Here is a 21,086-nt window from a genome sequence, read left to right as displayed (position 1 = left end):
TCCTCCAAACGTAAAACACAAGAGTTACCATCTGATTCTTCTTTTTTAAGTATGAAGAAAGTTTTAAACATATATTTATACAAAAATATGTACACAAATATCCATAGCAGCCAGCTCACAATGGCTCAAAAGTGGAAAAATCCAACATCCATCGCTGAAGAGTGGGTAAAAAAAATTATGGTATGTCCACGCACCAGAGTTGTTCTGTCTTAAACAGTTATATACACATTTGCATTCTTTAAATGTGCATATATAAGGAACCTGCATGCATGCTTGTATGTGCATCACATGCTGCATGCTGCCCGTGGAGGCCAGAGGAAGGCAGTGGGTCCCTTGGACTTGGAGTCGCAGGTAGCTGTGAGCACCTGATGTGGCAGCTGAGGACCAAACCCAGGTCCACTGTTGGAGTAGCACGTGCTCTTACCAGAGGTGCCTCTCCAGCCCCCGTGCATTTGAGTTTTATTGATCCATAAAAATGAGTGACCTGCTGATATGTGATGCGTTATGGATGACCATTGAGAGCAGGACAAAACACAAAGGCTACATGCTGGTTAGTCCCGTTTATATGTCATTTTCTCAGTAAGAAACTCTGGCTTCCAGGAACCAGGAGAGAGGAGTTAGAGACTCATAGTAGAATGACAAACATGTTCTTGAAAGGACTGTTGGTTGCAAATTCTGAGTGTATACTTTAACAGGATCAATATTCTGGTGCATGAAATAAGTCTCAGTAATGCTATTTTTAAAAGATTTGAGCTGTGGCTGTAACTGAGAAGATACAGTGCACAGACCCTAGGTTCTCTCCCCAAAGCACCATAAAAAAGAAAAGACAGTGTCCCAGTAAATGGATTATTTGTTATAGAAAATAAGATTAGTTGGACATGGTGGTGTACGCCTTTAATCCTAGCACTTGGGAGGCAGAGGCAGGTGGATTGCTGTGAGTTCAAGCCCAGTCTGGTCTAGAAAGTGAGTCCAGGACAGCCAAGGCTACATAGAAAAACCCACCTCAAACAGCTTAAAAAAAAGAAAAAGAAAGAAAAAAAAAAAGAAAGAAAAGAAAAGATTACTCCAGGGGATTTCTATTTAGCTGACCACCCAATAGTATTTCCAGTTGTTTTTTTCTGTTCTATTTTCTTTATATATATTAAAATTTTTTTATGTGCATTGATGTTTTGCCTGCATGTATGTCTGTGTGTGTCAGATCTTGGAGTTACAGACAGTTGTGAGCTACCATGTGGGTGCTGGGAGGTGAACCTGGGTCCTCTGGAAAAGCAGTCAGTGCTCTTAACCACTGAGCAATGTGTCCAGCCCTCCAGTTGTTTTTTTAATGACTTGTCAGACTGGAATCTTAATTTATAGAGTCAAAAGAGCATTATCTTTCAGTTACATAAAATCTAAGCTAACCAAAGCTACAGATATGACAGAGTTCCTCAGGGTGGCGAGTTGACTTTGTTCCCATGGTTTATATAGGTTTGCCTCATTTGTTTGAAGTGTTCTTTGGACATAAAACTCCTCTTCCTTGTTAGTTATTCTGATTGCTTGTACACCATGTAGATTTAAGTAGTTGGATTCAGAGTAAACTAAGCTTACTAACTTTTATTCTTTTGGGTTATTTGAGACAAAGTCTTACCACATAACTGTAGCTGGCCTGGAGCTTGCTATGTAGCAAGTCTGGCCTCCTGAGTGCTGAGATTAAAGGTGTGTGCCACCATGCCCAGCTGAGTTTATTTACTCTTTTTAACAACTGAATTTTTTGCAAAAGATTTTCTTTTTAATTCTGTGTGAGTGTGTGTGTGTGTGTGTATCTGTGAGTGTATGTATAAATGTGTGTGAGTGTGTGTATTCGTATGTGAGTGTATATATTCGTGTGTGAGTGTGTATATGAGAGTGTACATGTATGTGTGAGTGTGTGTATCTGTGAGTGTATATGTGAGTGTGTGTGCATGTGAGTATGTGTGTCTCTGTATCTGTGAGTATATGTATGAGTGTATGCTTGTGTGCATGAGTGTGTGAGTGTATGTGTGTGTGTGTGTGTGACAGTGTATATCTGTGAGTGTATGTATAAATGTGTGTGAGTGTGTGTGTATTCGTGTGTGAGTATGTATATATTCGTGTGTGAGTGTGTATGTAAGAGTGTACATGTATGTGTGAGTGTGTGTATCTGTGAGTGTATATGTGAGTGTGTGTATGTGTGAGTATGTGTGTCTCTGTATCTGTAAGTATATGTATGAGTGTATGCTTGTGTGCATGAGTGTGTGTGTGTGTGTGTGTGTGTGTGTGTGTGTGTGTGTGTGAGAGTATCTGTATCTGTGAGTAGGTATGTGCATGTAGTGCAAGTGCCCAGGAGGCCGGAACTACCAGATTCCCCATTGGAAACTGACCATGGTACAGTTAAGCATCGAACCATCTCTCTCACCTCCACTGGTCTCCTTGTGGACTCCTTTATTGAGACAGGACCTTGCCTATGTTCGTTCAGGCTGACCTTGAACTTTTTTTTGTTTTGATTTTTGTTTTTTGAGACAAGGTTTCTCTGTGTAGTTTTGGCTGTCCTGGACTCACTTTGTAGACCAGGCTGGCCTCGAACTAGCAGTGATCCACCTGCCTCTACCTCCCGAGTGCTGGGATTAAAGGCGTACACCACCACTCCCGGCTGAACTTTTTTTTAATTATGATTTTTTATTTATTAACTTTACATCCTGGTCTAGCCCCAACCCTCCATCCTCCCAGCCCCACTCTCCTTCACGGTCCCCTTTCCCCACTTACCCCAGCTCCTCACGTCATATCAGGACTAAGCGTGATCTCTTCCCCTGTGGCCGGCAAGGCAGCCCCACCAGGGGGAAGTAACCCAAAGCACGTCAGAGACAGCCCTGCCCGCCTTACTAGCACATGAAGCCGGAGCTGCCCACCGGCTGCGTCTGCAGGGGCCTCGGCCCCGTCCATGCGTGGATCTCGGTTGGTGCCTCAGCTCAGCAGGCTCGTCTGGGTCCTACCTTGAACTGTAACAACTGAATTTTGAAGTAAAATGGATTTAGGTCTTAGTTACATTAACTGTTAGTAATTTTCATGGGTTAGTCACATTTGAGACATTTTGATAATACGAAAATCCTGGTTTTTATAGTTCTTAATACAGTATAAATATTTTGCTGTACTCTTAGCTTTCAGAACGCAGAGAAGTGCGCCATGCCTACAGCCTGGAGTCTTTCTGTCGCTGCCCATGTTACGAAGAAGCCATGCATTTAGTTGAAGAAGGAAAAATTTACTCCAGAGTACTGAGGTATTATTAGCTTATGGCTAATATTTTATTTCAGTGGCTAATATATTTTATAATTATATACTAGGTACTGTTGCTCTTTTTGTTTGACAGTTATTAAATCATGCTTATGAATCTGGGAAAAATACATTTGGTCCAAGTATAATTGTTACATGGTCTGTCAGTATGCGGGGGACACGTGTTCTCTATTCCGGTCCTACGGTTAAGGCCTGTGCCCATCTGCGTCTGTGGAGGGCGTGGTCTCAGAGATGCCAGCAGTTACCCCCACTCTTTACTATATAGGACTGAAACGCTGGAGTGCCTGGGAGACAGTGACTTCCTCGCCAAACTTCACTGCATTCGGCAGGCTTTCCAGGTATTCCCCCGTGAGCCGTGGTGTCTGTCGGTCCTCCCTGCCTCCCGTGAGCCGTGGTGTGGGTCCTCCCTGCCTCCCGTGAGCCGTGGTGTGGGTCCTCCCTGCCTCCCGTGAGCCGTGGTGTGGGTCCTCCCTGCGTGCAGCACGGCTATTGGCATTCTGCTGCTGCTGCTGGCGGACAGGCAGTCCGCTGGCTTATTCTACCCCCCATGCTGCTTTGTGTCCGTCAGGGTTATCCTTCCCCAAACCTGCCCAGCCCATCACACTATGTCTAAGCAGAACATGGTGACAGTGCGAGTGTGTGGATGTAGCTGTTTCACGTGGCCCTTTGCTGTTACAAAGCCATGTAGTTAGGTTTTTAAAGTTTGAGTCAGGGATCAAAAGTACTGATTTCCTAAAAAGAAGTAAGGATATTAATAATAAATCCAGAAGTCCTGGCTCACACCTTTAGTGCCAGCACTGTCAGTGAACTCGAGGCCAGCCTAGTCTACCTAGGGAGCTCCAGGCCAGCCAGAGCTACGCAGTGAGGCCCAGTCTTTAAAAACAAAAACAAAATAATAAAGGGTCTTTATTTTATTAGGTTTGAAAGCTATATAAAACTTACCGTAGATTTTTTTTAATTTTAAGATTTACTTTTATTATTTTATGTACATGCGTGTGTGTGTGTGTGTGTGTGTGTGTGTGTGTGTGTGTGCATGTGTGTGTGTGTAGGTAGGTACACATGAGTTCAGGTGTCCGTGGAAGCAGGAAGTGGTTTCAGAAGCTCCAGCACATCCCATGGAGTTAGCGTTGCAGGTGCTTGTGAGCTGCCACCGTGGGTGCTGGGAACCAAATTTGGGTCCCCTACAAGAACAGTGCATGCTCTTAACCACAGAGCAATCCTTCCATCTCCTCACTGTGGATATTTAATTGTCTAAAACAGAATTTAAATTCAATTTTATCTGCCCTTCATCTTTTTGGATCATTGAGTTTAGGAGCTCTTTTTATTTCCGTGAATGTGGGCTGGCCCTGCTCCTGGTATGGACTGACTGTTGTGGGCATCCCAGCGTGGTTCCATGTCAGTCCTTGGCATCTTGGGGACTGGTGTTTTTCAGCTAATCCTTTCAGAAGCAGACAACAGGACATTCCTTGCAGAAAGTGGAAGGAAGATTTTGTCAGCTTTAATTGTGAAAGCGCGGAAGGTAAATATATTCTTTAACCAAGTTTTGTTCTTACTAGTTTTATCTAACTGAAGACTGGGTCCTAAAGTATAAGTGGCTGCTGAGGTGGTCCAGCGGGTGGAGGTCCCGGCTGCTGAGGTGGTCCAGCGGGTGGAGGTCCCGGCTGCTGAGGTGGTCCAGCGGGTGGAGGTCCCGGCTGCTGAGGTGGTCCAGCGGGTGGAGGTCCCGGCTGCTGAGGTGGTCCAGCGGGTGGAGGTCCCGGCTGCTGAGGTGGTCCTGCGGGTGGAGGTCCCGGCTGCTGAGGTGGTCCAGCGGGTGGAGGTCCCGGCTGCTGAGGTGGTCCAGCGGGTGGAGGTCCCGGCTGCTGAGGTGCTTCAGTGGGTGGAGGTCCCGGCTGCTGAGGTGCTTCAGCGGGTGGAGGTCCCGGCTGCTGAGGTGGTCCAGCGGGTGGAGGTCCCGGCTGCTGAGGTGGTCCAGCAGGTGGAGGTCCTGGCCACCAAGCCTGACAACCTGAGTTTGATCTCCCAGAGCCCATTCCAGCACGTGTTCTCTCACCTCACACCGATGCAGACATGTGCCACACATCCTACCAAATAAAGAAATATTTTAGATGTTTTTATTTTAGATTAAAATAGATACAAATTTTAGTAGTGGAAGAAACCTTTGTAAGAAATTGGAAAAGTCCGCCAAACAGCGTTGATTTCACTGTTGTTGAGACAGAGTTTCTCTGGTTGGCCTGCGCTCACTTTGTAAATCAGGTTAGACTCAAATGTGTGCTGATTCTCCTGCCCTGCGTCCTGGCTGTTGGAATTTCACATGTGCACTGTCCCATCTGGCTCAGAGAGCACTGATTTCCATCTGAGTAGTTATCAGTGTTTAGAGCTTAGGTCCTTTTGAGCATCTGCCCTGGCATCTGGAGACCTGTCAGCAGAGCTGCTGCTGTAACCAGGTGTGGCTGCGTGCGTGCCCAGGAGGAGGCGGGTAGAGGGCAGAACACTGAGACACCTGGAGCTGTGCTGTCTGAGTGAGGCAGGGACTTTGATGAGAAGTGCATTCAAAGTGTAAGGGAACACTTCACTTTATGCAGGCCTGTACAGATAAAAACAAAAACTAACAGGCCTGCTTTAGTATTCAGGTCAAGTTAATTTACTCTCAATTCCCTGTTCTGTACAGTAGAACTGAATTCATTTTACCCTATTTCTGAAGACTTATGATTAAATAAGTGATTTAAACATGCAGTACTAATCTCAGGTGATGTTTTGTCCTTGTAGTTCACGTGCAATCTTAGGTTGTTTTCTTGACCACCCAATTGTAGACAAGCGTGGGGCTTTGAACCAGCACGCCTGTAGAAACAGCCAAGCTGCACAGGAAGGGCCCCGCCTTCTGCGGGAACCCCATTTTCATCGTAAAGTCTGAGCAGCAGTTTGCTGATGCTTTACTAACACCTTCACTCTCACCTCTGTGAACGAGGATGCCAGGTAGTAAGTGAGGGGCTGAGAGTGTAGACCAGTTGCCTGATCTGGCAGGTAGAAGGCTAACAGCAGATAACCAGGTAAGGGGCACACATGTGTAACCCCACACTTGGAAAGCAGAAGCTTGAGGTCATCCCCTGCTACACAGGTCATCTGAGGCCAGCTGGGATGTTGGGCCTCTTGATAAGTAAAAAACTTGGAGTGCTTTGAGAGTGTTTTCCAGAATAATTAAGATCCAACTCACTTTTTTAAAAAGTAACTTATTTTTCAGGCTTATGTCTTGTTATGTTATGTTTAGATTATAATATGTTTTCTTTGCAGAACCCAAAGAAATTTGAAGATGTTTTTGATGAAATGATCTATTTTTTAGAACAGACTGATCACTGGGATAGTACTGAGATGGAACTTGCTGCCAGAGGGGTAAATTCAAATTTTATATAATCTTTATTTCTCCTATCTCCATGTATTTACATGATTGAGGCATTGTTTCTCTGTCATTTTAAGTGATCATACACCCAACTGTGTGGTGGTAGATTTCGTTATATCCAGCTATGTGGTAGTAGGTACTGTCATTTCTGACATTCAAGCCAGGAATGGCACAGGATTTTAATCCCAGCACTCAGGGAGAAAGAAGCAGGCGGATCACTGTGAGTTTGAGGACAACCTGATCTACAAAGCAAGTCCAGAACAGCCAAGGCTACACAGAGAAACCCTGTCTTGAAAAAAAAACCTGACGTTTATAAACAGTGGAAATTATATCCTTTTCTTCATAAACATCTTCCATCTAAAAAGGAAGTGGCAGGCCTTATTTATCACAGCAGCTGTAGTGTCCTGTGCAGGAATAGTTTAAGATGAGCAAGAGACAGGGCACCTTAGGAAAACCAAGGAGGTAGACTTATCATTGGATGGAAGGTGTAAACATAGCGAGAAAAATTGGAGACAGATTCTTACTGTGAGAGAAGGTATAAAACTATAAACTTACATTGCAGCTATACATGTGAATTCATTCTTTATAACATATACATGATAGTATGTAGCCTCTGAACTTTTACAAACCTACTTTATGTGGGGTTCTTTAATGCCTATACCTCCCTCCCAACCCACCTACCCTACATAGGAGAGCAGAGAGGTTAGTGGGGACAGGAGAAGTAGACCTTGTTAGACTCAGTTCCTTGGAGCGGTTCCACTTTGTTGTCAGGATTCCAGCGGACCCGTTAAACAGCAAAGCAGTAATTCAGCAAAAGTGAATTGTCGCTCTCTCTGGAGTGTTTCTCTCTAGGAGCGTCTCGAAGCAGAGTGATGAACAGCCAACTGAGGGAAGCAATGCAGAAACCAAAACCCCACCTCTGGTTTGGGGCTCATACGTGTCTCCTCTCAGAGTCTGTACTAGGATGCTTATCAGCTGGCAAAGACCACGCCCCGGCAAGAGGCAGTTCCCCTTCTAGTGGACAAACACCACATGTCTTCTTACCAGTCTCTTTCTAGAGGACAAACACAGCACACCCTCACAGAAGTGTGTTTCACATCCCACACTTGGGATTAAAAAAAAAACATGTTTACATCTACTACAATAGTAGAGTTTGATACATACATGAAGCTTTGGGTGTGTAAATACTTCTTAGCTCTGGCTATGTTGGCATCTAGCAGCAGCAACAGTACAGAAATATTGAAAGATTATTAATATTTTATATTGGTTTATTGTTTAGTAAATCAGCAGTTATGCCTTAACCAGCTATATAGCCAATATATACACAGAGAGACTATGATCTATTTAATTAACCTATAGCACAATGCTGCGCAATAATTCCTCCATCCTAAGCTTCCAGGCTAGTATAGTTTCCTTCCATTCAGATTTCCCACTTTATACTTGCTCTTTACACATATGCTAGGTCTGGCTCATTCCTGCTGATGCTTTCCAGTCCTCTCCATGTGCAACCTTCCTGCTCTTTCTCCTCCCCTCACTGGACCAGGATGTCCCACCCTACTCTCTGTCTCGCTCAGCATTGGCTAGTTGGCTTTTATTGGCAACACAGAGAACAAATGGTGGCATGTTTACACAAACTTGAGACAGGAGATACTTAGAATAAACAATGTAGTGTCTGGATTGAAACCAGATAACGGGGTAGAGAAATCAGCATTTGGATGAACAAGGGTAAACTGTACACAGTCCACAAGGACATTATGACAACACAGAAATATTATTCCCAGCACACAGTTCTTGGCTTCTAACCAGCATCCACTAAAGCACAGTAGGAGTCCTTGGGAAAATGGCGTTCTAGCCCTGGGCAGGGAGGTTCGGGTTGATCCTGGAGCAGCTCTGTGGCAGAAGCTTACAGAATGAAATTACAGGGAGCTGAGAGAGATCATATCAGAGGGACAGTAGCTATGGGCACAGGGTTCTCTCTCACCTTCCTGCTCTTTCCCCACCTTTCCATATTCATCTTTAATGGGATAAATCTGAACCCCACGCCTATTTTAACTTTCAGTTTTTTTTTCTATTCCTGTTGCCTTTATCTTGGCCTAAACCTGCATTGCCTTTTGCGTAATCTACGTCATATCTTTGTCTCCTGCGACTCCCCACCCACTGCCTTCCTCCCATGCGTTTCTCCTCTCCTGTTCTGTCCACCTACACTGCTGCTGATGTTCTCTTCCTGCTGTTTTGAGACAAGGTCTCATTGTGACCCAGCATTGAACTCTGAGGAGCTGGTGATGAACTTGGGTTCCTGATCCTCCTGCCTCTCCTTCCCAGGGTCTGACATTACAGTGACATGCCACTATGCCTGCCTTGCCAAAACCCTCTTTACAATACGTGATCTGATTATCCTCCCGTGAGAAGAAAGGGAAAGCCATTCAAATAGCCATAAGGCCTTACAGGATCGAGGCCTTGTTTTCTGCCAGGTCTTTGACTGCTTTGCCTTAGTGCACTTTTCCGTATTTTTTTCTGTTCAACACCATGGTATTTCTTCTGACCTTCAGTCTCTGACGGGAATGTCCTGTAAGTGGGGAGGCTCACTCCCTAAGTAAGCCATCTCTAATACCCATCTCCACTGCAGGCTCTGTGAGCGTTGTGTTTACTAGAGGTTATAATTGGATGTATGTGGGATTATTTGCTGTTTTCCACAGTAGACTCCAGGTTTCTAAATTACCTACTGTAGATATCTGAGTTCCTGGGACACCATATGATGAACACACGGCATGTGAGTGAGGGATAAAGCAAGATGGATGATCTGGGGAGGTGAGCACTGCTACCTCTCTGACAGAAGCACAAAGAAAGGAATAGTACGGAGAAACTGCTTTCACCTCATGAGCCAGGAAGGAGCAAACACCCTGGAATTGCAGCTTTGGACTCACATTCTCTGTGGGGAAACATATTCTGAGCAATCAAAAGCCTGGCACTGCAAATCACAGACTTTACTCCAGCTCTCTGTAATACTCATTTCTATCTTGCAATTTAATACAGGTAAAAAATTTAAACTTTTATGATGTAGTTTTGGATTTTATATTACTGGATTCCTTTGAAGACTTGGAAAACCCACCTGCGTCCATACAGAGCGTAGTGAACAATCGCTGGCTCAACTCCTCCTTCAAAGAGACCGTAAGTGGCGCTGGCTTCTCCACCATTCGCGGCCGATGGAAAATGGTCAGCGATGGGCAGTTGGTTAAAAAAGCTACATAGGGATGGGGGTGGTGGCACACGCCGCGAAGCCTAGCACTCCGGAAGCAGAAGCAAGCAGATCTCGGTGACTATACTTCTTTGGGCTACTTTATTACGTATTTACATCTACACCCTTCCAAGCCCCCAACACTAGGTAGGAGAGAAAGAAGGTTTGAGGGGAAAGGGGGCCATAGGCCTCCTTAAACTACTTCCTGCTGGCCTGGTGTGGTGGCGCACACCTATAGTCCCAGCACTCGGGAGGCAGAGGCAGGCAGATCACTGTGAGTTCCAGGCCAGCATGGTCTACAGAGTGAGTTCAGGACAGCCAAGGCTACACAGAGAAACTATGTCTCAAAAAAACAAAACCAAGCAAACAAACAAAATACTTCCTGCTGATTTAGGGGCATTGGATGACAAATCCAATCTTTGTCATCAAAATATCTAGCAAACCAGGGATAACAGGAGTGGCAGGAGGGGAGAAGACACAGGCCCTCTCTGGGCTCTCCCATCTATACCCTCCCAAGTGTCCCTAGAATTAAACTGTCTGCAGCTGGCAAGACCCATGCCCTACCTAGAACACAGCAGCCCCATATCCCACACCTGGGATTAAAACAAAAACATACTGACTTAACAGGATTTTTAAAGAAACCAAAGTTCTCACTGCAGATCTATGTGAGTTCAAGACCAGTCAGAACTAAATAGAGAGACCTTGTCTATAAATAAATAAATAAATAAATAAATAAATAAATAAATAAATAAGAAACTGAGTTCAGCCTTTGACATAGGCGTCACTTCAGATGAAATCCTCCTTTGCAAGCCATGCCTGGGTACTAACAAGTAGCATGGGGTTTCCTGTCTCATGAGAAGTTGCCGTAATGCTTTTGAAAAGTTCCATTGGCAGTCCACAACTCTTTCAGAACTTCCAGATACTGCATTTTAAATATTTTTTTAAAAAATATTTATTTATTATTTATACAGTGTTCTGCCTTCATGTGAGCCAGCAGGCCAGAAGAGGGCACCAGATCTCATTACAGATAGTTGTGAGCCACCATGTGGTTGTTGGGAATTGAACTCAGGTCCACAGTGCTCTTAACCTCTGAGCCATCTCTCCAGCCTCCAGTTTAGAGCTTTTTAAATGTAGCTCTTCCTCCACTAAAGTGTTCTGTAGCCACAGAAAATGCATGTTCTCCATTCAGTCACTGATGTGGTAAAGTTGGGTCAGCTGGGAGTAGAGGCGGCTCTCACCAGGGTCTGCTAAGACATTTCTTTTGCCTCAGCGTGGGTGCAGTTTTTAGTTCATGAGTAAAACTTAACTTTACCCCCACATACTCCATCAGTGCTGTCCTCGCAGAGAAGACAATAACTTACCTTCATTACTCAACAGAGAATATTTGTTTCTGAATATATATTTCTGTATTATCTTCAGGGCTTTTGTATAGGAACAGAATTTAGGACCTCTCTCTTTGTTCATTTGTGAGACAAGGGCTCACTCTGTAGCCCAGGCTGGCCTGCGCTCTGGGACTTGGCTGTGTTAGCCTCTCACATACTGGGATTACAGGCTTGAGTCACTCTCTGTGGCTTCAGAATTTATGAACCTCAAGAACTGTGTTGTACGGGCTAAGCTCTTTCATTCTAGACTTCAGCCTTTTTCTTTTACCATCTTTGTATTTAAATTTTAATTTCATAAAAATGAAGTCCCTCCTCCAGTGTTTGTAAACATACAAGGAACCACGGGTCCTCCTTACTGTTACTCTTTGGGATTTTAGACCAAGAAACTTTGAATTCCAGTAAAAAAAAAATCACTGTTTTTAAATGGAAATATTGCTAACAGATATAAAATTAAACCATGTTTTTCTCCTCTCTCTATACTTAGGCTGTGGCTTCGAGTTGTTGGTCAGTGCTGAAACAGAAAAGGCAACAGATGAAGGTAAAACTAATTATGCCTCAGGGTCCTGCCTTAGTACAGGCAGGACTGTTGCTGTAGAAAACACCTGCAGAACAAAGAGGCCTGTGTGTAGAGAGAGACTCAAGGCAGCCAGAGTAACAGCTCACTCAGGCAGTAAAGCCGCTCAGTAACCCAAGGGGCTTCTACATCTGTGATGAACATGGCTTTCATGCGTGTTGTCGTCTGGCTTACCCACAAAGCACTGCTGTCACCGTGCACTGGGAGTAGTAAAGTGTGCGGACGGTGAAGTGAGACCGCCTGGGGTGAAGTGTCACTTAGGAATAATATGATGTTGGGTAGTTGTTTGACCTCACTGTGCCTTAGTTTTCATCTTTGAGAAAGAGAATAATGGCAGTATTGACTTTACACAGTTTTTAAAAGGCTTAGCGTAGAGTGCTAAGGGCTCAATCATCGCTCAGTGGCCTTCAGTTCAATTCCAGATACAGAAAGTGTAAACCTCCAACAGCGGGAACAAAGCAGCAGGAGCTCAATGGGAAGCTAAGCGTGTGTGCTGCGCAGCCACCGACTGCCGCTGCGTCCTGTGCCCAGTGGCCTGTGTTGCTTTACCATGTCCGTGTTTCGCAGTCTGACCCCTGTGCCGCTGAGCTGTAAGGCTGACCATAGGTGACTCTGCAGCACAGGGTGGGGTGGTGTTAGATTCAACGCTAGAGACTCTGTTTGAATAGTTCTGGTTTACAATTAATCCAGAAACCACCACACTGTATCTGTCCCTCTGTGTCTCTCTCTGGGAGTGGGTATGAGTTTGTGTATATGTATGAAATGATGGGTGGATGAGTGTGTGTGTGTTTGTGTGTGTGTGTGTGTGAGGCGGGGAGAGGGGAAGTTCCTTCATGTGTGTGAGTGCAGGGGTTGCCACAATATACCTATAGAAGTTAGTGGACAACATCTGGGCATCAGACCACACCTTTCCACCTTGTTTAAGACAATGTCTTTTGGCTGCTCTGTCAGCCAGGCCAGCTGCCAGTTCTCCTGTGCCGTCTTCTGGCCTCCCCGCAGGAATATGCTGACATTACAGATCCTTGTGCCACGAGTCTGAATTCAGGTTGTCAGTCGTACATGACAAGCTGTTGACCCACCAGGTCAAAGGACAAAACCCACCTTAGTGCAGAGCCTGGCTGACGGAGTGGATCGAGGGGAGAGTAGCAGGGCAGGGCGGAGGACCTGGGCCAGCACCAAGTCCAGAGTCGACTGGGAGGAGGAGGGCTTGTTTGGCTTACACTTCCACATTGCAGTGCCTCGGGAAGCTGGGTGCTGGCCCTGGGGGCGGGACTGAAGCAGGAGCTATGGAGGGCGGGCAGTGTTCACTGGCTTCTCTCCAAGGCTTACTCTGTCATCCAGGATCATCTATCTGCCCAGAGGTGACACCACCGATAGTGGCCCGGACCAATCGAGAGCATGCCCCTCAGACCTGCCCACGGGCGATCTGATAGAGACAATCCCTCAGTTAAGGCTCCCTCTTCCCAAGTGGCCTTAGTTTATGTCAAGGTGACAAAAAGCCAACCAACACACCAAATAATAGAATATGCATGGATTCTAAGACAATATAAAAAGAACAAACTTTTGAAACATGGAAGAAAGAAAAAAAACCCAGGTCGAAGTCACAGAAAATATGTTCAACAAAATCATAGAAGAAGGGCTGGAGAGATGGCTCAGTGGTTAAGAGCAATGTCTGCTCTTCCTGGGGTTCTGAGTTCAATTCCCAACAACTACATGGTGGCTCACAACCATCTATATTGAGATCTGATGCCCTCTTCTGGAGTACAGGCCTACATGCAGACAGAGCACCATATACATATTAGTAAATAAAATCTTAAAAAATATATCATAGAAAAATCCCCCAAATTTAAGGCAGGAGATGCCTATCAGGATGCAAGAAGCATACAGAACTTCAGGTGCTTGGGACCAGAAAAGCAGCTGCCTGTGACAAGTAGCAGTCAAGACACTAAATGTGCAGGACAAGGACACAAGGATTGAAAGCTACAAGAAAGAAAAGGCCAAGTCACATATAAAGGCAGGCCCACCAGAGTAACAGCTACATCTACTTGTTAGTGGAGATTTAAAAAGCCACAGTGGCTCAAATGGATGCTCTACAAGTTCTGAAAGACCACAGATAACATCCCTGACGACTGTACCCAAAAAAACTATCAGTCATTCTCAGAGGAAAAAGAAAAACTTTCTATGACACAAACAGATTAAAGGAATTTGTGGTACCAAGCTAGCTCTGTTGAAGATACTGGGAAAAATACACACACCTTAGGATAAACAGTGTCAGAACAGCTAATCAAAAGAGCAGTAAGAAAACACCACCAAACAACAATATGTCAGGGACCAGAAATAAAATACACTGCTCAAGAATAACTGGTAAGGGTGGCGCACGCCTATAATCCAGCACTCGGGAGGCAGAGGCAGGCGGATCGCTGTGAGTTCGAGGCCAGCCTGGTCTGCAAAGCAATTCCAGAACAGCCAAGACTACATGGAGCAACCCCGTCTCCAAAAAACAAAATAGAAATTCAGTTATCAGTAAGTTAGAGACTATTTCAAATGCAAATGTATGTACCAGTATTTCATAAGAAGAGTCAGTCACGTGATTATGTTTATGCTTTATATATTTACTTGTTTGTTTATAGGCAGGGTCTCATATCACCAGCTTGCTTGGAACTTTCTGGGTTGCCAGAAATGACCTTGAATCCCTACCCCTCTGTCTTCTGCTTCCCATGTGCTAGGATTACAGTTGCATTCCATCACAGCTGGTGCATAGTGCTGGTATCCAGCCCAGGGCTTTGTGCACGCTAGGCAGGCACGCTGCCAACTGTGCTACACCCCAAGCCCCAACTCTTAAGCCTTGAAAATCCATTTGGGAGAGAGGGGCTTGGTCACTACAGTTAAGTAAGAAGTTTAAATCATGAAAACAGCAGTAGTCAAAATACCCTAAAAATGAGATGGAAGAACGCTGTAGGATTGTTAGTGCTTGCTACAGAAAGTGTTTTTCATCTGAAACTACTGCCTAGAGTATGGAACGTACATAACTCTGATTCTTAGTTGATGTAGGTTTACTGATGTTCCCAATAGGCTGGCTCGTGATGGAACGCTGGTCTGCTGCCCACATAATGGCCAGCAGTTTATGTTTCATTACTAGACAAGGTAGATTTAAGAAGATAAAAATAAGTGGATCCAGCACTCAGGAGGCAGAGGCAGGTGGATCTCTCGGTTTGAGCCCAGCCTGGTCTACAAAGTGAGTCCAGGACAGGCAAGGCAACACAGAGAGACCCTGCCTCAAAACAAAACAAAAAAACAAAAACAAAAAATAAATAAAAATAAAAATAAAAAAATGGATTCCCTTTTTCTTCCCAACAGATCTCAGATGGATTTTTTGCTCACTTTTATGCCATTTGTGAGCATATAAGCCCTGTTTTAGCCTGGGGCTTTCTGGGTCCCAGGAATTCTCTCTATGACTTATGCTGCTTCTTTAAGGTATGTTCAGTCATTGCATCATTGCTTTAAAAAGAAGTTGTTTATATTTGTATAACATATAAAGTTGTGAAAGTCACCTCAGTTCTGTATTTAAATGCCAGTATTAAATTGATGACATTTATAACACCAATGTTAATATAATAGACCAGTGTCTTCAAGAGCCGGTGCCCTACAGCAGAGCCCACTGACTGTGTCCACCTTTTCTGTTAGGGTCTTGACTGTTGCTGTGCTACAGTGACACTTGAGAAACACTACAGAAACGTCCTCTGTGTGTTGAGATGCAGAACTAGGTTCTGTAAAGGATATTTGAATGTTGAAACCCAAGTTGTAAGAAATAATATTATTGTAATATGAATAAATTAATTAAAAAAGAAATAATAGAATTAAAGTTGCATCCTTATGTCAGAAGGTTTTTTTTGCCAAAACAGTTGACAGAATATCTGCAGTGGCAAAGTCCCAAGGAAACCTTCTCCTTTGACAGTATGGAGGTAGACAAATGTCAAGGGACCAGCAATCCTCATGAGTGTGAATTTGGATACCTTGCTGTACTGTGAGATCTTAAAAGTTTTTTTAAAAGATTTATTTATTTTATTCATTGTGTATGAGTGCCTTATCTGCAGAAGGGGGCACCAGATCTCATTACAGATGGTTGTGAGCCACCATGTGGTTGCTTGGAATTGAACTCAGAACCTCTGGAAGAGCAGGCGGTGCTCTTAACCACTGAGCCATCTCTCCAGCCCCGAGATCTTAAAAAGTTTTTGTTTGATTTATTAATATGTTTTTATAAATGAATTAGGGAGCATTCGTCTTGGTGTTGTTTAGAACTCATTAATTTGTTACTTAGCCTTCCAGTTGTAAAGTATGTGTTTCAGTGGACGCTGGAGCTGGAGGTTAACGTGTTCTGCCTCCTCCTCCCACTTACCCTCCCCGTCACCTCCACAGTGGGGCACTGGGTGCCTGCTACCTCGTGACCCTCCAGCAACAGTGTGGTGGCCTTCCTAGTACTTCTTAACTTCCAGTTTCTAGAGGGTTGAAATATAATGTTTTTGGTTTTCTCTTTGCTTCTGTGTATTAACTCATTGAAATGAGACTTTTAAGACCTGCCACTGACTGTAGACAGGAAGCTATTATCACTCATTCATGTCTGTTTTAAACAGAGAAGTATACATTTAAAAATATTATGACTGCTGGGCATGGTGGCGCACGCCTTTAATCCCTGCACTCGGGAGGCAGAGGCGGGTGGATCGCTGTGCCTGGTCTTCAGAGTGAGTCCAGGACAGCCAAGGCTACATAGAGAAGTCCTGTCTTGAAAAAAAAATTATGATTATATGGGCGGTGGTAGTGCACGCCGTTAATCCAGTCACTTGGGAGACACAGGCAGGCAGATCTTTGTGAGTTTGAGGCCACCCTGGTCTACAGAGTGAGTTCCAGGACAGCCAGAGCTATACAGAGAAAACATGTCTCAGAAAAAGAAAAATTATGATTATTGAAGGTGGCTTTTTTTTTCCTATGCTTACCTGGCCTAGCACCCAGAGATGATCTGAGAGAAAAGGGTGGTAAATCGCTCCTCACAGTTATATAGTACTTTGGATGCTTCTCATAGATTACTGTTTTTGATCATTATGCTGTCCCTGTGAAGTAAACAGGACAAGTCAACTGGGCAGTGGTGGCACACAGCGACCTCTGTAAGGTCGAGGCCAGTCTAGTCTGTAAAGCAAGTTCCAGGACAGCCAGAGCTACACAGAGAAACCATGGTTCAAAGAACACACACAGAAGTATTTGCCCAAATTTTACAGGCTTAGAAAACAACAATGCAAAAGGTTAAATAACTTGTTGGAAGTCCTTTGCCCGTGACATGTGACAGCAACTCCAGAACTAAGGTGTCTGACTCCTGCTTTAATGTCTGTCCCAATATTAGCAACTCATGGGGTTAACAAATTGTGGCCTAATAAACGCCAATTTATTTTCCAGAATCAAGTTCTGTTTTTTCTTAAGGACATTTTTGACTTTGAGAAGGTGCGCTATTCAAGCATAGATGCGCTGGCCGAGGACCTCATGCACTTGCTCATCCGCCGCACAGAGCTGCTGGTCGCCTGTCTCGGCGCAGACGCCCTGAGGCACGCCACTACTTGCACAAGTGCGCACTGCCACGCCATGCCCACTGCACTGTTAGAAGCCAAAGTCCAGTAGGTACTAGAAGAGCTCTGAGAATGCTGTCCAGGACTTTGTGAGGTGTGCCTCAGAACCCACAGAACTGATGGTGTGGACTCAGGGAGGAAGGAAGAATGAGTTGACTGCACTGTGCTTATCAGCAATTCTGTCATTGGATCCACGTGATATATACAGAGCAACTGCTTAATAATCTTTAGGTAATAATTTAAGTTGTGCAGTGTTACGTGTGTTGTGCTGTTGCTCAAATAGAAGCCAATGTCATAGGAGTTTATTAATTGTCTTCGCTCTATCCAGAATGTTCAGTATCATCCTCAGAATATGTCTTGATGCTTTGCCCCTTGAAAATACACTAGCCCAGGATGATTGTGGGCCACATGTGTAAGATTTATGACTTCTAGTGTCAGTATACTTAGCCTTGCCTGAAGTGTATCCTTAGCCATAGCTACTTCTTTGTTTAATCCAGGGTAGGCACGAGCACTAGTGCTGTTTCACTGCACTGCTTACCTATTGCTTGTAAATTTGCTTATGTATTTCAATCAAAGAGATTAGAATTGCAAAGGATTGGTGTACAGAGCTAAAATGAAATGAAACGGAGCAGTTTACAGCGCACACCTTGTGGAGGGTCAGCTGTAGTTTACAGCATGCACCTTGTGGAGGGTCAGCTGTAGTTTACAGCATGCACCTTGTGGAGGGTCATCTGTAGTTTACAGCATGCACCTTGTGGAGGGTCAGCTGTAGTTTACAGCATGCACCTTGTGGAGGGTCAGCTGTAGTTTACAGCATGCACCTTGTGGAGGGTCAGCTGTAGTTTACAGCATGCACCTTGTGGAGGGTCAGCTGTAGTTTACAGCACACACCTGTGGAGGGTCAGCTGTAGTTTACAGCACACACCTGTGGAGGGTCAGCTGTAGTTTACAGCATGCACCTTGTGGAGGGTCAGCTGTAGTTTACAGCGCACACCTGTGGAGGGTCAGCTGTAGTTTACAGCATGCACCTTGTGGAGGGTCAGCTGTAGTTTACAGCATGCACCTTGTGGAGGGTCAGCTGTAGTTTACAGCATGCACCTTGTGGAGGGTCAGCTGTAGTTTACAGCACACACCTGTGGAGGGTCAGCTGTAGTTTACAGCACGCACCTTGTGGAGGGTCAGCTGTAGTTTACAGCATGCACCTTGTGGAGGGTCAGCTGTAGTTTACAGCATGCACCTTGTGGAGGGTCATCTGTAGTTTACAGCATGCACCTTGTGGAGGGTCAGCTGTAGTTTACAGCATGCACCTTGTGGAGGGTCAGCTGTAGTTTACAGCATGCACCTTGTGGAGGGTCATCTGTAGTCTCCTGAGTGTATTACTGTTGTCCCGTAAGTTATAACACGCTGAAGTATTTATCTTTTATAAATTGGAACTTTTTCCCTCAGATGAATGTTAAATTTGAAAATATCATTTACCAAGAAAAAGAGTTAAAAAACTTACCCTCTTTTAAATGTAACTTTGAGGCTGGCTTAAGGCATTAAACTTTATGGAATAAGATAGTTTCCTTTTTCTCTCCACAATATAAACTCTTTATTACCCACACAGAGTTCAGCGCACTAGAAGTTTGTCATGTTATGTACAAAATTTTTAAGATATTCATACTTTGAGCTTGGGTTTTAAAGGAATTTTTCTCTCAGATATAGAACACAAATATTTTAGATGGTATGAGTTTATTTTATGTCCTTATGAAAAACATATGAACAAGTGGGTTATCATTGTATGTAGGCTTCAAAGTATACTATACATTGTCAAGGCCTCCTTAGTTCTGCTTGAGGATCATGCACCATGTTTTCACCAGTGGATCAGATTTGCTGACTAGTGACCCTGAAGTGCTGCATTGATTTTAAGAGTGAGTTATAAAGAAGGATTTGAAATGTGGTTTTTTAAAATGCATTTTTAGATTAAAGTGCCTAGATTTTTAAATGCTAATGATGGGAAAATTAAAGAAGTGTGAAGAAGAAGTTTAATTTTTAAAAATATTAAATGTATATGTACATCAAAGTTATATAAATTAAATATAAGCTGTAAAACTTAGCCCTGTGCCGTTGTTATGTATGGGCAAGCGCCTTCCCTTCTCCCTTCTCCCTTTTTCCTGATTCTTACTGACGACAAATACCAAACCGTGTGTCCTACTTCCCTTTCACTTCACATTACATGTTTACCTTCTTCACTGTCCCTGGATGTGACACACGTGTCCCTACACATTCCTGTTGCCACAAAGCATGACAGTTATGGGTTCAGTTGATTTGTTCAATAAGTGTTTTGTGCTGTGGTTTTATAATTAGAGCTGTAAGTGAACTGTCTTTGGGGAAATACTCCTTGAAATAATTTTGGAGAATTGCACTGTTAAGCAGTAATGCTGCAGTGACAGGAGATAATCCTGGTGGGTGGCCTTTCTAAAAGTCTTGGATTTCTCCATGTTTGTAAGTTTCAGTTAGCCAGGCGGTGGTGGCGCACGCCTTTAATCCTAGCACTCAGGAGGCAGAGGCAGGTAGATCTCTGTGAGTTCGAGGCCAGCCTGGTCTACAAAGCAAGTCCAGGACAGCCAAGGCTACACAGAGAGACCCTGTCTAGAAAAAAAAATTTTTTTTTCAGTTAAAAAATTCCCATCTTTAAGAAAGGATTGACTTGTCAGGCTCAGTGCGTAAATTTGGTTAGTTTCTGGTGAGTTAAGTAGCTAGCTACTAACAAGATACTTTTTTTGTGGCCTTTGACAAAAGAGATGAGAATGACCAAATGAAATTTGAGGCGCAAAGAGCCAGGCGTGGTGGCGCACGCCTTTAATCCCAGGACTTGGGAGGCAGAGGCAGGCAGATCGCTGTGAGTTGAGACCAGCCTGGTCTACAAAGTGAGTCTTGGACAGCCAAGAGAGACCGTGTCTTGAAACTCAAATTAAAAAAATTAAAAAATTAAAATTTGGGATCAGTAAATATAGGAGAAAAATTTGGGGGGCGGAGTGAGGCTTACCTTTTTTAAAGGAAGATGTCTTTAAAAAGAACATCTCTGACTGTTGAAAATATTTAAGATTTAAATACCAGTTTTTATTTGCCTTAAAATTAAACAAAGAAGCAATGCTTTAAAAGATAAAAACAAAAGATCAAACTAGGCTAGAGCCTCTTAGGGAAAAAAAGAAAAGGCCAGCCTGATGGTGCTCCTGGTGTTAGCTGAAGACAGCCTCCCATGTATAAGGCCAGAGTCCGTCCTGAGAGAGTGGCTGTTCCTCTTTTCTGGAATAAAAAGAGTAACCATTCAGCTTGTTTATTCCCCCCCTTCCTTCCTTTCTTTCTTTCTTTCTTTCTTTCTTTCTTTCTTTCTTCCTTTCTTTCTTCCTCTGTGTTCTTATTCAACTAGAAAGGTAGTTATTGTTTGCCGAAGGTTAACAATTTGCTCACAAAATGACAAAATGGAGCTGTCTTTTTTCAAGAAGCCAGGTTTTTTTATTCTGTGAAAGTCAGCTCCAAAGCGCAGTATCTGTCTCCTGGACTGATGCATCATTTGCGTCTATTCACCATGCTTCTGTTGATTTGTTGAGTTCAGTGA

General features: G+C 44.0%; 1 protein-coding gene across 3 annotated transcripts in view; it reads left to right on the top strand.

Moving 5' to 3' along the window:
* MIGA1 (mitoguardin 1) overlaps nucleotides 1-18,340 on the top strand; it is a 61,653-nt gene extending 43,313 nt beyond the window's left edge. For 2 of the 3 annotated variants that reach the window (XM_084755773.1, XM_084755774.1), the window contains exons 9-16: nucleotides 3,153-3,271; nucleotides 3,551-3,623; nucleotides 4,718-4,804; nucleotides 6,577-6,675; nucleotides 9,716-9,850; nucleotides 11,784-11,837; nucleotides 15,231-15,347; nucleotides 17,319-18,340. In XM_084755773.1, the coding sequence (XP_084611899.1) occupies nucleotides 3,153-3,271; nucleotides 3,551-3,623; nucleotides 4,718-4,804; nucleotides 6,577-6,675; nucleotides 9,716-9,850; nucleotides 11,784-11,837; nucleotides 15,231-15,347; nucleotides 17,319-17,537 (903 nt within the window). In that variant the 3' untranslated portion in view covers nucleotides 17,538-18,340. Of the gene's footprint in view, nucleotides 1-3,152; nucleotides 3,272-3,550; nucleotides 3,624-4,717; nucleotides 4,805-6,576; nucleotides 6,676-9,715; nucleotides 9,851-11,783; nucleotides 11,838-15,230; nucleotides 15,348-15,557; nucleotides 15,717-17,318 lie in introns of those variants that run through there. The other variant, XM_084755775.1, reaches the window with a different exon arrangement.
* Nucleotides 18,341-21,086: the final 2,746 nt, after the last annotated feature.

This window comes from Acomys minous (assembly GCF_964271855.1).
Source record: "Acomys minous genome assembly, chromosome: 14".
Lineage (NCBI taxonomy): Eukaryota > Metazoa > Chordata > Mammalia > Rodentia > Muridae > Acomys > Acomys minous.
Note: the sequence above shows the minus strand (reverse complement) of the source record. Positions and strands in the feature narration are given on the sequence as shown.